Here is a 15,870-nt window from a genome sequence, read left to right as displayed (position 1 = left end):
ACTAAACCAGCTTTATAAGAGATGTTAAAAGGACTTCTCTAAGTGAGAAAGAACAGACCACAGCTAGAAATATCAAAATTATGAAAGGAAAAATCTTGTTCATTAAGGCAAATATACAGTAAGGTATATATCAAAGGTTTGGATCTACTTATAGATTATAAGTAGATCAACCACTTATAATGCTAGTAAGAAGGTTAAGACACAAAAGTAGCTAAAGGATATGAAAAGAAAAGAGGTAAAATATGATATCAAAAACATTAAATGTTGAGGAGTTGTTAAGAATACAGGGGTTTTTATTGTTTGTTTGTTTTTGTGGTATGCGGGCCTCTCACTGTTGTGACCTCTCCCATTGCAGAGTACAGGCTCCGGATGCACAGGATCAGTGGCCATGGCTCACGGGTCCAGCTGCTCCGCGGCATGTGGGATCTTCCCGGACCAGGGCACGAACTCATGTCCCCTGCATTGGCAGGTGGACTCTCAAACACTGCGCCACCAGGGAAGCCCTACAGGGTTATTTGAAGTCAAGTGATTGTCCTCTTAATATAACCACATATAGATATAAGTTGTTATATGTGAACCTCATAGTAACCACATAAGCAAAAATTATGGGACTTCCTTGGTGGCACAGTTGTTAAGCAACTGCTTGCCAATGCAGGGGACACAGGTTTGAGCCCTGGCCTGGGAAGATCCCACATGCGTGGAGCAACTAAGCCTGTGCATCACAACCACTGAGTCTGCTCTCTAGAGCCTGTGAGCCAAAACTACTGAGCCAGTGTGCCACAACTACTGAAGCCAGCATGCCTAGAGCCCATGCTGCACAACAAGAGAATCCACTGCAATGAGAAACTCACACACCAAAGTGAAGAGTAGCCCCCGCTCGCCACAAATAGAGAAAAGCTGGGTGCAGCAATGAAGATCCAACATAACTAAATATAAATAAATAAATAAATTTATAAAAAAACACACCATATGATAGATATATGCACAAAGAAGAGAAAGGAATCCAAACATAACACTAAAGACAGTTATCAAATCACAAGGAAAGAGAGTAAAAGAAGAAGAAAAGAACACAAAAAGACTGAAAACACATAACAAAATGGCAATAAATACATACCTGTGAATAATTACTTTAAATGTAAATGGACTAAATTCTCCAATCAAAAAACAGAGAGTGGGGGACAAGGGGAAGATGGCAGAAGAGTAAGAAACGGAGATCACCTTCCTCCCAACAGATACATCAGAAATACATCTACACGTGGAACAACTCCTACAGAACACCTACTGAACGCTGGCAGAAGACCTCAGACTTCGCAAAAGGCAAGAAACTCTCCACGTACCTGGGTAGGGCAAAAGAAAAAAGAATAAACAGAGACAAAAGGATAGGGATGGGGGCTTCACTGGTGGTGCAGTGGTTGGGAGTCCACCTGCCGATGCAGGGGGCGCAGGTTCATGTCCCGATCCAGACCAGTGGGATGGACCTGTGAAGGAGGAAAGGTTTCCACACAATAGGAAGCCCCTTTGTGGGCGGAGACTGGGGGTGGCGGAGGGGGAAAGCTTTGGAGCCGCGGAGGAGAGCACAGCAACCGGGGTGCGGAGGGCAAAGCAGAGAGATTCCCGCATAGAGGATCCATGCCGACCGGCACTCACCAGCCTGAGAGGTTTGTCTGCTCACCCGCCGGGGCGGGCGGGGCTGGGAGCTGAGGCTCGGGCTTCGGTCGGACTGCAGGGAGAGGACTGGGGTTGGCTGCGTGAACACAGCCTGAAGGGGGTTAGTGCACCACAGCTAGCCGGGAGGGAATCCGGGGAAACGTCTGGATCTGCTGAAGAGAAAAGAGACATTTTCTCCCCTCTTTGTTTCCTGGTGCGCAAGGAGAGGGGATTAAGGGTGCTGCTTAAAGGAGCGCCAGAGACGGGTGGAGCCATGACTAAAAGCGTGGACCCCAGAGACGGGCATGAGACGCTAAGGCTGCTGCTGCTGCCACCAAGAAGCCTGTGTGCGAGCACAGGTCACTATCCACACTCCCCTTCTGGGGAGCCTGTGCAGCCCACCACTGCCAGGGTCCCGGGATCCAGGGACAACCTACCCAGGAGAACGCACGGTGCGCCTCAGGCCGGTGCAACTTCACACCGGCCTCTGCTGCTGCAGGCTCACTCCGCACTCCGAACCCCTCCCTCCCTCCGACCTGAGTGAGCCAGAGTCTCCGAAGCAGCTGCTCCTTTAACCGCATCCTGTCTGAGCGAAGAAGAGACTCCCTCCAGAGGCTTACACGCAGAGACTGGGCTAAATCCAAAGGTGAGACCCGGGAACGGTGAGAACAAAGAAGAGAAAGGGAAATGTCTCCCAGCAGCCTCAGAAGCAGCGGATTAAAACTCCACAGTCAACTTGATGTACCCTGCATCTGTAGAATACATGATAGACAACAAATCATCCCAAATTGAGATGAAAGGCTCTTGGTGCTGCAGCCAGGAGTCAGTGCTGTGTCTCTGAAGTAGGAGAGCCAACTTCAGGACACTGGTCCACAAGAGACCTCCCAGCTCCACATAATATCAAATGGTGAAAATCTCACAGAGATCTCCATCTCAACACCAGCACCCAGCTACACTCAATGAGCAGCAAGCTACAGTGTTGGACACCCTATGCCCAACAACTAGCAAGAGAGGAACACAAACCCACCCATTAGCAGAGAGGCTGACTCAAATCAGAATAAGGCCACAGACACCCCAAAACACACCACCAGACATGGACCTGCCCACCAGAAAGACAAGAAACAGCCTCATCCACCAGAAAACAGGCAGTAGTCCCCTCCATCAGGAAGCCTACACAACCCACTGAACCAACCTTAGGTACTGGGGAGAGACACCAAAAACAACGGGAACTACGAACCTGCAGCCTGCAAAATGGAGACCCCAAACACAGTAGGATAAGCAAAATGAGAAGACAAAAACATACAGCACATGAAGGAGCAAGATAAAAACCCACCAAACCTAACAAATGAAGAGGAAATAGGCAGTCTACCTGAAAAATAATTCAGAATAATGATAGTAAAGATGATCCAAAATTTTGGAAATAGAATAGACAAAATGCAAGAAACATTTAACAAGGACCTAGGAGAACTAAAGATGAAACAAACAATGATGAACAGCACAATAAATGAAATTAAAAATACTCTAGATGTGATCAATAGCAGAATAACTGAGGCAGAAGAACGGATAAGTGACCTGGAAGATAAAATAGTGCAAATAACTACTGCAGAGCAGAATAAAGAAAAAAAGAATGAAAAGAACTGAGGACAGTCTCAGAGACCTCTGGGACAACATGAAACACACCAACATTCGAATTATAGGGGTTCCAGAAGAAGAAAAAAAGAAAGGGACTGAAAAAATATTTGAAGAGATTATAGTTGAAAACTTCCCTAATATGGGAAAGGAAACAGTTAATCAAGTCCACGAAGCACAGAGAGTCCCATACAGGATAAATCCAAGGAGAAATTCGCCAAGACACATATTAATCAAACTGTCAAAAATTAAATAAAAAGAAAACATATTAAAAACAGCAAGGGAAAAACAACAAATAACACACAAGGGAATGCCCATAAGGTTAACAGCTGATCTTTTAGCAGAAACTCTGCAAGCCAGAAGGGACTGGCAGGACATATTTAAAGTGATGAAGGAGAAAAACCTGTAACAAACATTACTCTACCCAGCAAGGATCTCATTCAGATTTGATGGAGAAATTAAAACATTTAAAGACAAGAAAGAGCTGAGAGAGTTCAGCACCACCAAACCAGCTTTACAACAATTGCTAAAGGAACTTCTCTAGGTAAGAAACACAAGAGAAGGAAAAGACCTACAATAATGAACCCAAAAGAATTAAGAAATTGGGAATAGGAACATACATATTGATAATTACCTTAAATGTAAATGGACTAAATGCTCCCACCAAAAGACACAGATTGGCTGAAAGGATACAAAAAGAAGACCCATATATATGTTGTCTACAAGAGACCCACTTCAGACTTAGAGACACATACAGACTGAAAGTAAAGGGATGGAAAAAATATTCCATGCAAATGGAAGCCAAAAGAAAGCTGGAGTAGCAATTCTCATATCAGACAAAATAGACTTTAAAATAAAGACTATTAGAAGAGACAAAGAAGGACACCACATAATGATCAAGGGATCGATCCAAGAAGAAGATATAACAATTGTAAATATCTCTGCACCCAACATAGGAGCACCTCAATACATAAGGCAAATACTAGCAGCCACAAAAGGGGAAATCGACAGTAACACATTCATAGTAGGGGATTTTAACACCACACTATCATCAATGGACAGATCATCCAAAATGAAAATAAATAAGGAAACACAAGCTTTAAATGATACATTAAACAAGATGGACTTAATTGATATTTAGAGGACATTCCATTCAAAAACAACACAATACACATTTTTCTCAAGTGCCCATGGAACATTCTCCAGGATAGATCATATCTTGGGTCATAAATCAAGCCTTGGTAAATTTAAGAAAACTGAAACTGTATCAAGTATCTTTTCCGACGAGAATGCTATGTGACTAGATATCAATTACAGGAAAAAAACTGTAAAAAATACAGTCACATGGAGGCTAAACAATATACTACTTAATAACGAAGTGATCACTGAAGAAATCAAAGAGGAAATAAAAAATACCTAGAAACAAATGACAATGGACACATGACGACCCAAAACCTATCGGATGCAGCAAAAGCAGTTCTAAGAGGGAAGTTTATAGCAATACAAGCCTACCTTAAGTAACAGGAAACATCTCGAATAAACAACCTAAACTTGCACCTAAAGCAATTAGAGAAAGAAGAACAAAAAAACCCCAAAGTTAACTGAAGGAAAGAAATCATAAAAATCAGATCAGAAATAAATGAAAAACAAATGAAGGAAACAATAAAAAAGATCAATAAAACTAAAAGCTGGTTCTTTGAGAAGATAAACAAAATTGATAAACCATTAGCCAGACTCATCAAGAAAAAAAGGGAGATGACTCAAATCAATAGAATTAGAAATGAAAAAGGAGAAGTAACAACTGAAACTGCAGAAATAGAAGAGATCATGAAAGATTACTACAAGCAACTCTATGCCAATAAAATGGACAACCTGGAAGAAATGGACAAATTCTTAAAAATGCACAACCTGCCAAGACTGAATCAGGAAGAAATAGAAAATATGATCGGACCAATCACAAACACTGAAATTGAAACTGTGATTAAAAATCTTCCAACAAATAAAAGCCCAGGACCAGATGCCTTCACAGGTGAATTCTATCAAACATTTAGAGAAGAGCTAACACCTATCCTTCAGAAATTCTTCCAAAATATAGAAGAGGGAGGAACACTCCCAAACTCATTCTACGAGGCCACCATCACCTTGATACCAAAACCAGACAAGGATGTCACAAAGAAAGAAAAGTACAGGGCAATATCACTGATGAACATAGATGCAAAAATCCTCAACAAAATACTAGCAAACAGAATCCAACAGCACATTAAAAGGATCATACACCATGATCAAGTGGGGTTTATTCCAGGAATGAAAGAATTCTTCAATATATGCAAATCAATCAATGTGGTACATAATATTAACAAATTGAAGGAGAAAAAACATGTGATCATCACAATAGATGCAGAGAAAGCTTTTGACAAAATTCAACACCGATTTATGATAAAAATCCTGCAGAAAGTAAGCACAGAGGGAACTTTCCTCAACATAATAAAGGCCATATATGACAAACCGACAGCCAACATCGTCCTCAATGGTGAAAAACTGAAATCATTTCCACTAAGATCAGGAACAAGAGAAGGTTGCCCACTCTAACCACTCTTATTCAACATAGTTTTGGAAGTTTAAGCCATAGCAATCAGAGAAGAAAAGGAAATAAAAGGAATCCAAATCGGAAAAAAAGAAGTAAAGCTACACTGCTTGCAGATGACATGATAGTATACATAGAGAATCCTAAAGATGCTACCAGAAAACTACTAGAGCTAATCAATGAATTTGGTAAAGTAGCAGGATAGAAAATTAATGTACAGAAATCTCTGGCATTCATATACACTAATGATGAAAATTCTGAAAGTGAAATCAAGAAAACACTCCCATTTACCATTGCAACAATAAGAATAAAATATCTAGGAATAAACTTACCTAAGGAGACAGAAAACCTGTATGCATAAAATTATAAGACACTGATAAAAGAAATTAAAGATGATACAAATAGATGGAGAGGTGTACCATGTTCTTGGAATGGAAGAATCAACATTGTGAAAATGACTCTACTACCCAAAGCAATCTACAGATTCAGTGCAATCCATATGCAACTACCACTGGAATTTTTCACAGGACTAGAACAAAAAACTTCACAATTTGTATGGAAACACAAAAGACCCCAAATAGCCAAAGCAATCTTGAATACGAAAAACGGAGCTGGAGGAAGCAAGGTCCCTGACTTCAGACTATACTACAAAGCTACAGTAATCAAGACAGTATGGTACTGGCACAAAAACAGAAAGATAGATCAATGGAACAGGATAGACAGCCCAGAGATAAACCCACGCACATATGGTCACCTTATCTTTGATAAAGGAGTCAGGAATGTACGGTGGATAAAGGACAGCCTCTTCAATAAGTGGTGCTGGAAAAACTGGACAGGTACATGTAAAAGTATGAGATTAGATCACTCTCTAACACCATACACAAAAATAAGCTCAAAATGGATTAAAGACCTAAATGTAAGGCCAGAAACTATCAAACTCTTTGAGCAAAACATAGGCAGAACACTCTATGACATAAATCAGAGCAAGATCCCTTCTGACCCACCTCCTAGAGTAATGGAAATAAAACCAAAAATAAACAAATGGGACCTAATGAAACTTCAAAGCTTTTGCACAGCAAAGGAAACCATAAACAAGACCAAAAGACAACCCTCAGAATGGGAGAAAATATTTGCAAATGAAGCAACTGACAAAAGATTAATCTCCAAAATTTACAAGCAGCTCATGCAGCTCAATAATAAAAAAACAAACAACCCAATCCAAAAATGGGCAGAAGACCTAAATAGACATTTCTCCAAAGAAGATACACAGAATGCCAACAAACACATGAAAGAATGCTCAACATCATTAATCATTAGAGAAATGCAAATCAAAACTACAATGAGATATCATCTCACACCAGTCAGAATGGCCATCATCAAAACATCTAGAAACAATCAATGCTGGAGAGGGTGTGGAGAAAAGGGAACACTCTTGCACTGCTGGTGGGAATGTGAATTGGTACAGCCACTATGGAGAACAGTATGGAGGTTCCTTAAAAAACTACAAATAGAACTACCATATGACCCCGCAATCCCACTACTGGGCATATACCCTGAGAAAACCAAAATTCAAAAACAGTCATGTACCAAAATGTTCATTGCAGCTCTATTTCCAATAGCCCGGAGATGGAAACAACCTAAGTGCCCATCATCGGATGAATGGATAAAGAAGATGTGGCACTAATATACAGTGGAATATTACTCAGCCATAAAAAGAAACGAAATTGAGCTGTTTGTAATGAGGTGGATAGACCTAGAGTCTGTCATACAGAGTGAAGTAAGTCAGAAAGAAAAAGACAAATACCGTATGCTAACACATATATATGGAATTTAAAAAAAAAAATGTCATGAAGAACCTAGGGGTAAGGCAGGAATAAAGATGCAGACCTCCTAGAGAATGGACTTGGGGTTATGGGGAGGGGGAAGGGTGAGCTGTGACAGGGCGAGAGAGAGTCATGGACATATACACACTAACAAACGTAGTAAGGTAGATAGCTAGTTGGAAGCAGCCGCATGGCACAGGGATATTGGCTCGGTGCTTTGTGACAGCCTGGAGGGGTGGGATAGGGAGGGTGGGAGGGAGGGAGACACAAGAGGGAAGAGATATGGGAACATATGTATATGTATAACTGATTCACTTTGTTATAAAGCAGAAACTAACACACCATTGTAAAACAATTATACCCCAATAAAGATGTTAAAAACAAAAAACAAAAAACAAAAAACAATTATACTAATTATATTACTCACAAGAAGACCAATGAATGTAGATTTAGATGTGTGTGTGTGTGTGTGTGTGTGTGTGTGTGTGTGTGTGTCTGTGTGTGTGTGGTTTGTCCTTGGTATGTACGTCTCATTAGAGGCGTGACATGGGACATGACAGTTCCATACTGTCAAAATACTGAATTAAAATACTTATCTTGGGGCTTCCCTGGTGGCGCAGTGGTTGAGAGTCCGCCTGCCGATGCAGGGGACACGGGTTCGTGCCCCGTCCCGGAAGATCCCACATGCCGTGGAGCGGCTGGGCCCGTGAGCCATGGCTGCTGAGCCTGTGAGTCCGGAACCTGTGCTCCACAATGGGAGAGGCCACAACAGTGAGAGGCCCACATAAAAAAGTTATCTTTGTGGTTATAATTCTTTTATAAAGAAAAAATTTAACTTCTCAGTCATCTGATATATAGTTAATTTTCAATTTTTCCTTTTTGTTTGATTTTTAAATTAATGTAAAACATGTATATAGTTCCAAACTCAAAACTATGAAACAAGTACATTGAGAAAGAGCTTGCTTGCATATTTGTTCCCACATCTTATTCTCCACTTCCTTAGTAACTAACAATTTTTATTAGTTTTTAGTTTATTCTTCCATTATTTATTTTAGAGAATATTAGCAAATATGTGTTTGTATTTTTCCCACTTCTTACACAAAAGGGAGCATATACTCACTGTTCTGCACCTTATTTATTCACCTAAAATTGCATATTTTTGTAGTCTACCTTAGGAATATATCCCTTGACATAGGATTGCTAGGTCAAAGTGTAAATCCATATAAAATTTTATTGGTTATTGCCAAGTTCCCTTCAATAGAGTTGTATCATTTTGTGTTTGAGAAGATTTTGAAAATAAGAGTTCCCTTGTCTCTGACCTACTGAATCAGACTCTGAGCTTTAGGTTCCCAGGTGATTTGGATGGTGGCCCTGGCTTTTGGAATCTTGTTCTGAAGGAAATTTTAAAGTCTAACATGAAATTAAATCCAATCAGTTGCTCACTTGATATGTGCTATGTATTATGCTTGGCACTAGTGAGAGAAATTCTAAGATGAACATAATATAGTCTCCCTTGGAGGATCTCATAACCTAGATAGTGGAGAAGAAACATTTATATAGAAATCATTGTAACATCATGTGATTGCTGGTATAATAGAGATGTATACTTGGTACTAAGGAAACACAAAAGTGCTGGCACAAAAACTCTGTCTATGAGAATTGTACCTGGTATAGATTGGGATATACTGCTCTTAGAAAAAGCAGAGGTATGTATTTAATAAACTGTTTATAAAACTAATTTAATGGATTCTTCTTGAGAATAAATCAACATGAGTTTAACTCTGAATTTATCTCATTTGTATTTGCTTCTTTGCTGGTTTATTCTTTGACATAGCTTTCAGTTCTCAAGTTGAAACTACCATGGACCTCTATAAAGATTTTTGAACCTAGGGTGATAACAACATGCAGAGTCCTAACATAGTGATATTTTCAGTGTGAAAACACTACCATAATTATGAGCATATTGTGGTCTGCATAAAATAATGTTACTCATGTAGTTGACAGGAGAGAAGATAAAAGACAATAAAAAGAGAATTATTTATTAAAAAGATCTAATGTTACAAGAACAGTACACAGAACTATTATCTGACTGTGCCTTCCACATGGTATATACCATTATATATAGTATATATACAGACTGCATACAATATATTTAACGGTTTGACATGGGGTCCACAGTACCTTTATTTGGGTATGCAAGGCATTCAATTTCATGAAATTTTTAAATAGGAGGAGTCTTTTTCTTCAGAGTTCAACTGACGTTATATAAAACTACAGTCTGTTTAGCGATTTAAGACTGTGTGGTTACTATTCCATCCAAGAAAAAGCTGACTCAGTATAATGTACCTTGATAAGGAATGCTGCTCTGCTTTCTACAAAGTAACAAGTATGTAATACATAAGTACATAAACATTTTAAAACCTGTTTTTAATAGGTTTATGATGCAGAATACATATTCTGTGCATGTTGCATTAAAACATCATGTATCGCTGATTCCTTTAAGAATATATCAGATATTCTGTATTTAAATATTCTGTCAGATATACACCATCCATCAGCTGGTCAGAAATATTGGTTAATTTGAATTTGCCGTGTATTGACATTATATTTCATTGGGCTTTGTTTTACGAGTTTTAGTAATAATTCAGTTCTTAAAGTCCGCTAAGTCTAGTATGAAACACCATGGAAAATGAAGAAAATGATTTTATTCATCAAATACGAAGTAAAAATTATTGCCCATTCTTTAATATTCTTGCTGCAGTTTTTTCAGATGCACAATCTGCTCCTGCAAGCTATACCATACTTGGGGGGAACTCATATTTTGCCTGCAAAACAGTTACCATCCCTCTATATGCAAAGTCCAGCCTCTCCCACTCCAAAGGAGGTACTCAAGGAAGGCCACTTGGTTGTCATTATTCACAGGCTTTGATATTCACCATCCGTGGTAATTTACTACAATAATCTATCAACCAAAATAGTCTTCTAAATCACTTCTTGTTTGTTTAGGGTTGTCTTGAGCATAATCTCCCCCAAAGAAGATGAGTAACCAACACAAAGAGTGGTTCTGTGTCTCTGAACCCAATTTCTGAGGATGTTCAGAACAGAAACTCCAATCTCTCTTCTGGTTCTACAAGGATTAGCCTCTAGAGCTGGCAGTTTGAGCTCAATACTGCTTCATTTTGCTTGCTGTTAAAGATGTGAATAGAATTAGCAGGTTTAGATTTTATAAAGGAAAAGAAAAGAATCTACATTTTGTTCTCATATTAACAACACCTGTAAAATGGTAGTTTCTCCAGGCTATTTTTTGGCATATGGCTTTGCAATAACTATCCCTTCAGGAATCTTCTTGGGTCTAATGTGAACTCTGGCACGTTCTCATACTGGTTAGAATATCTGTAAAATATCACATAGAAAGCTTTCACCTCACTTTCCGACAACTATCTAGGATCACTTAGGTTCAAGTTGAGTCCTCAAAGAGCAAATGGGTATTACCTCCTAAGCAGTGTATGGTTAGATGGACTAGCTGAGCCCCTGTATTGAGGTCATGTTTCCACACACTGCTTAATTTAAAAAAAATCAATTTATCCAAGAGGTCCTCTTTATTTTAATAGTTGGTAAGATTTCATTAATGGCATGTGATGCATGGAACTCTTTAAAAAAATCAACATTTTTTATGCTTGAACCATTTTAATCCATAGACTATCTCTATGCCAAATTACTTGCAGAACAGATTTTCATTGTCCTTAAAATTATTTGCAGTTAGAAGAAAACCTTGGGCCTAATTCAACACCTTTTTTGGCAGTACGTGGGGAAATGGGTAAGCTCTGTCCCATATTCATTTCATTTTCAAGTTAGCACCCTTGGCAGCATGTCAGTATCTTCAGCTTTTAGTGATCATATATATTTTTTTGTGACTTTATATTTTGTTATTAAAAATAAACATTTACTATATTTGCAGCTAGATAACATAGTACTTGATGAAAAACAATAGCACTTCAGTTCATTTGGACTCGCTTTCTATTTACCTTGCACTAATGTAAATGGCTTATTCCCTATCCTAATAACTTGCTCTAGGGATGCATATAGAATAGCATATTGACAAATTTTGCTATTTCACGATGCAATCATACAATATTTTTTGAGAAAATTTTTGTGTACTTATCCTATAATGGACCACACAGTTGAAGTATTTTTTTATATCTCCTGCTGCTTTGTCAATTGGAATAGTCAGCCAAAGGAAAAATGAAAAACAGTAGACTTGGAGTCTTAAGCAAATTTTTCATTCTCAGTTTTGTATTTGTGTTTGAAACAGATCTGCTAGAGACCACTTGCTTAACAAATGGACGGCACACACTCAGGGTCATCAGATATAAAATCAAATTCCAACATACTAAAAAAGTAAAGAATACATTTGACAGAAATTACCTTTGCTTACAAAATTTATTACGTACAATCTGCATATTTTTATTGGACCAATAACTGTCCTCTCCATTTACAAAAACCAAAGAGAAACCTGACGGATAAGTGATATTCCCCCCAACCTCCTGTAAGTGCAACATGTGTAGTTCCAAGTTTTTAACGCTTATCTCAAGGTCCTGGGTCTCCACTTACATTACACTCTATTCACTGCTGTTATCAAGCTAAAGTAAAGAAAAGCAAATTAAGTCTGTAGTTTTCACCAAGAGGTTGAAGGAATCATCAATGCCAAAAGCAACGTTACTGATGACGAGGACGTGGAAAGAGTGTGGAGGGTTGACTGAGCACTAGTGATTTTCCCACCTGTGGAAAAGAGAAGCATTATATGGACAAAATTATTTTGGTTTTGCCTGAGCTAGAAAAGAGTTGTTTTAGGTATGTTAAGATAAATGAATGCAACATCAATCCTCTTTCTGATGACAGCGTTCCTTGTGCTTATGAAACAAGATGTTGTCTGGGGTTCTCAAAAGGTATATGGAGGGCAGAAGTGTATATGGAATATTGTGTTAAAAAGGCTGTGTCATGTCAAACAAATACACCTCATCAGGAGATTCAGTATAATTTTCAACATGATGCACTGATGGAAAATATCCCAAATTCCATGTATGAAAATAAAATAATTTCTATAGTGCACAGTTCAGGAAATGGAGTAAAAATAATTAGCAAAAGTTTGTGGCAACAAGAATTCATAATTTATTTATTTTTATTTTTTTAAGTAAATTTTTAAATTTAATAATAAAATATTAATTTATTTAATTTACTTATGGGTCCTTGATTGATTTGACTGTTTCAATTGAGCAGGCTTAAATTATAGGTTCTCATGCCAAACTTGGTAAAGAAAAGGCATCTTTCACTAATCTTACCTCTACCCAGGAGAAGTTCTTCCTTCTTGAGACAAAAGCATTGTATACAGTTAATGTATTAGGGTGGTTGCTTGATTAAACTCACTGATTTGAATGTATTAGTCTGAAGAAGTTTTGATAGCTCCATACATTCACAAACTAAGTACGACCCTTAGACCTAACTTCAGGAATGGTTCTTCAAGCCAGAGGTCTTTGGAAGTATCATCATCATGATTGATATTTAATGAATGCTTATTATATGCCAAGTACTGTACAAAGCCCTTCATACATGTTATTTAATTTGATCTTCACAACATTCCTATGTAGTAAGTGCTATTATTTATCCTGGTGTTGCAGATGGTACCAGGGCTTAAAAAGATTATAGAAACTTGTTTAAAGTCATTGAGCTAGGAATTAGTGGAAAGAGATGCTTTTATATGTTGTCTCTATTAAAACAATGATTGGCCTTGATTAAAACCATGATAGACTAATAATAAAATGTATGAATTGATTTTTGGAATTATTCTTCTGTCACGTTATCCTCTCTGACCAGACTGAGTGTAACAGGATTCTGGGTGTGATTTTTGTTACAGGATAGAGTCTAAATTTATTTTTCAGATGCTTCTTTAAGAGCTGAAGAAACTTTTGTTTGATAAACTAAACATATACACACTCTAAAAGCAGCAAATCTTCTTTCCTTTGAAAACTGTTACAGCTAAGGCACTAATAAAAGCTATTATTCAACATATTGGGGAGTGTTACATATATTTCAACTTGTACAAAATGGGGTCATTGTGAAGTGCATGGCCACACATGAGCTATAAGAAAGGCATGATGACAAAGCCTCACTGGAGTGGTATGTGCATGCTTAATAAATGACTGTGAAAACATTCTTTCTGTTTATTTGAGAGTGGCTGCATCATTGTTAAGTCAACTTACATGACATTTTTACAAAAAAACCCTCACTTTCATAATGCTAAGTAGGATCTATGTCTCAAATTCCACATAGAATCCACAAAGCAAAAATATGCTATTTCAGCATAGCAAAACAAAACAAAACAAAAACAACAACAAACATTGGACTAAGTTCTAGTCCCAGATATAAAACTAACTAACTATTTCACTTGAGCAGGTCATTCAACTTCTTAGGCTTTTGGTTTTTGGAAAAAGATAAGAAGGAAATCAATCGTTGCTCATGTTTTATCGGTCTAAGAAAATACCATGAGATTTCACTTCATTAAAACTCAGGAAATGGGTTGTACTGGCCAAAGTGTTTTATTAACTAAAACATAAAAGTTGATAATTTTTTTTTTATGGAATAGAAGTTACAAGTTAATTAGAATGTAAATGGGAGAATCAAGGTGTTTGTAAGTACTTTCAATCTTGGGGGTGATATTATTTGGATGATACTTTAGAATCTGATTGTGTTACAGTTGAAAGGAACCTTGGAGAGCCAGAGAATAATAAAATACTTAACTCATAAGTTTGCTAGGAGAATAAAATAAAATGACATATAGAAAACAGCTAGCACAATGCAAAGAACATGACCAGAGTGCAGTAAATGCTCTTTGTATTGTTGTTATTAGAAACTTAAGACTTATCAAGCAGGCAGAGAGTTGTCATCTTTTTCACTTTTCAGAAATAATCTTTAGTTCTTCAATGTGCTCTTGAAAATCTGAACATTTCAATTGTGAATGAATCAGTGTAGAGACATTATTACCTTTCTTGCTCTTGAAACTATAATTTTATAAATAAATCATAAAGTGTATTAAATATTGTGTGACCACAATGTATTTAAGTTCTCAGGTCTTTTCACCTGAATTTCTGAAAAAGTCAGATTTTCTGTATCGTGTGATTTTTATTTTTAAATGTTCATTTTGAAATAATTTTAGATGATCAAAAAGTAGTGAGAATAAAATAAAGAATTCACCCAGATTCCTTAAATGTTTATGTTTTATCTTCTTGCTCTATTATTCTCTCTATAAATACATACGTTTATTTCCTGAACCATTTGAAAGTAAGTTGAAGACATGATGTACCTTTACCCCTAAATACTTTAATGTGCAGATCTTAAAAATAAGACATTTTCTTGTATACCACAGTACAATTTTTAAAAACAGGAAATTAATGTTGATATAATATTATCTAATTTACAGACATTATTCAAATTTATCAATTGTCCCAATAATGTCTTTTATCTCATCTTATATTTTTATGCAAGAATTTACTTACCAAGTATTATGGCAACAGCTTTTCCTCAAAGTTTCAGTCTATCATATTATTTTCTCCACTATGTTTTCCTTCTATCTCACTTTGTGGCATCAAAAAACAATCATAAGAAATATCTCTGGTCTTAACCTAAGTTGAGCAATACATTGAATATAATAAAGCCACATTCAGAATTCTACAGAATATCATTGGATACTTCCCTTTAGGTTGATGCTTCTGCTTGAGAATGACTGCTCAATAAATAATATTCATCATTACCTATAATTAAATGTACATTAAACATTTTTATACAAGGCCTTAATAAAAATTGCCCAATATTTTCTCAATGAGACATTTGTTTAATGAAATCGTTTCCTTTCTTTTTGACTATCTCAATGAAATGACTACTTTCTTCTGAATTTGCAAAAATCTCCCTTCCTTTAATCAGTTTTCTCCTGCTGGTGTAATAATGATGGCAGTGAGGTTGAATCCTGGTTCTTCTACTTAGTAATAGTGTGATCTTAGGCAAGTTACTTAAATTTTCTCTGTAAAACAAGAATAATGCAACCTATCTCATAGATTGTTAAGAGGATTAAATAAGATGATGAAAGTAAAGCACTTATGACCGTGCCTTATATATAGCAAGGGCTCAGTCAAAGCT

At 37.2% G+C, this 15,870-nt stretch overlaps 1 protein-coding gene across 1 annotated transcript in view; it reads right to left on the bottom strand.

Moving 5' to 3' along the window:
• Positions 1–9,696: 9,696 nt before the first annotated feature.
• CNTN5 (contactin 5) overlaps positions 9,697–15,870 on the bottom strand; it is a 1,406,915-nt gene continuing 1,400,741 nt past the window's right edge. The window contains exon 25 of the mRNA XM_049713144.1: positions 9,697–12,462. Coding sequence (XP_049569101.1) covers positions 12,359–12,462 — 104 coding nt within the window. The 3' untranslated portion in view covers positions 9,697–12,358. The remainder of the gene's footprint in view (positions 12,463–15,870) is intronic.

The sequence above is a fragment of the Orcinus orca genome, chromosome 8, assembly GCF_937001465.1.
Source record: "Orcinus orca chromosome 8, mOrcOrc1.1, whole genome shotgun sequence".
Classification (NCBI taxonomy): Eukaryota; Metazoa; Chordata; class Mammalia; order Artiodactyla; family Delphinidae; genus Orcinus; species Orcinus orca.
This window is presented reverse-complemented; position numbering and strand designations above follow the sequence as displayed.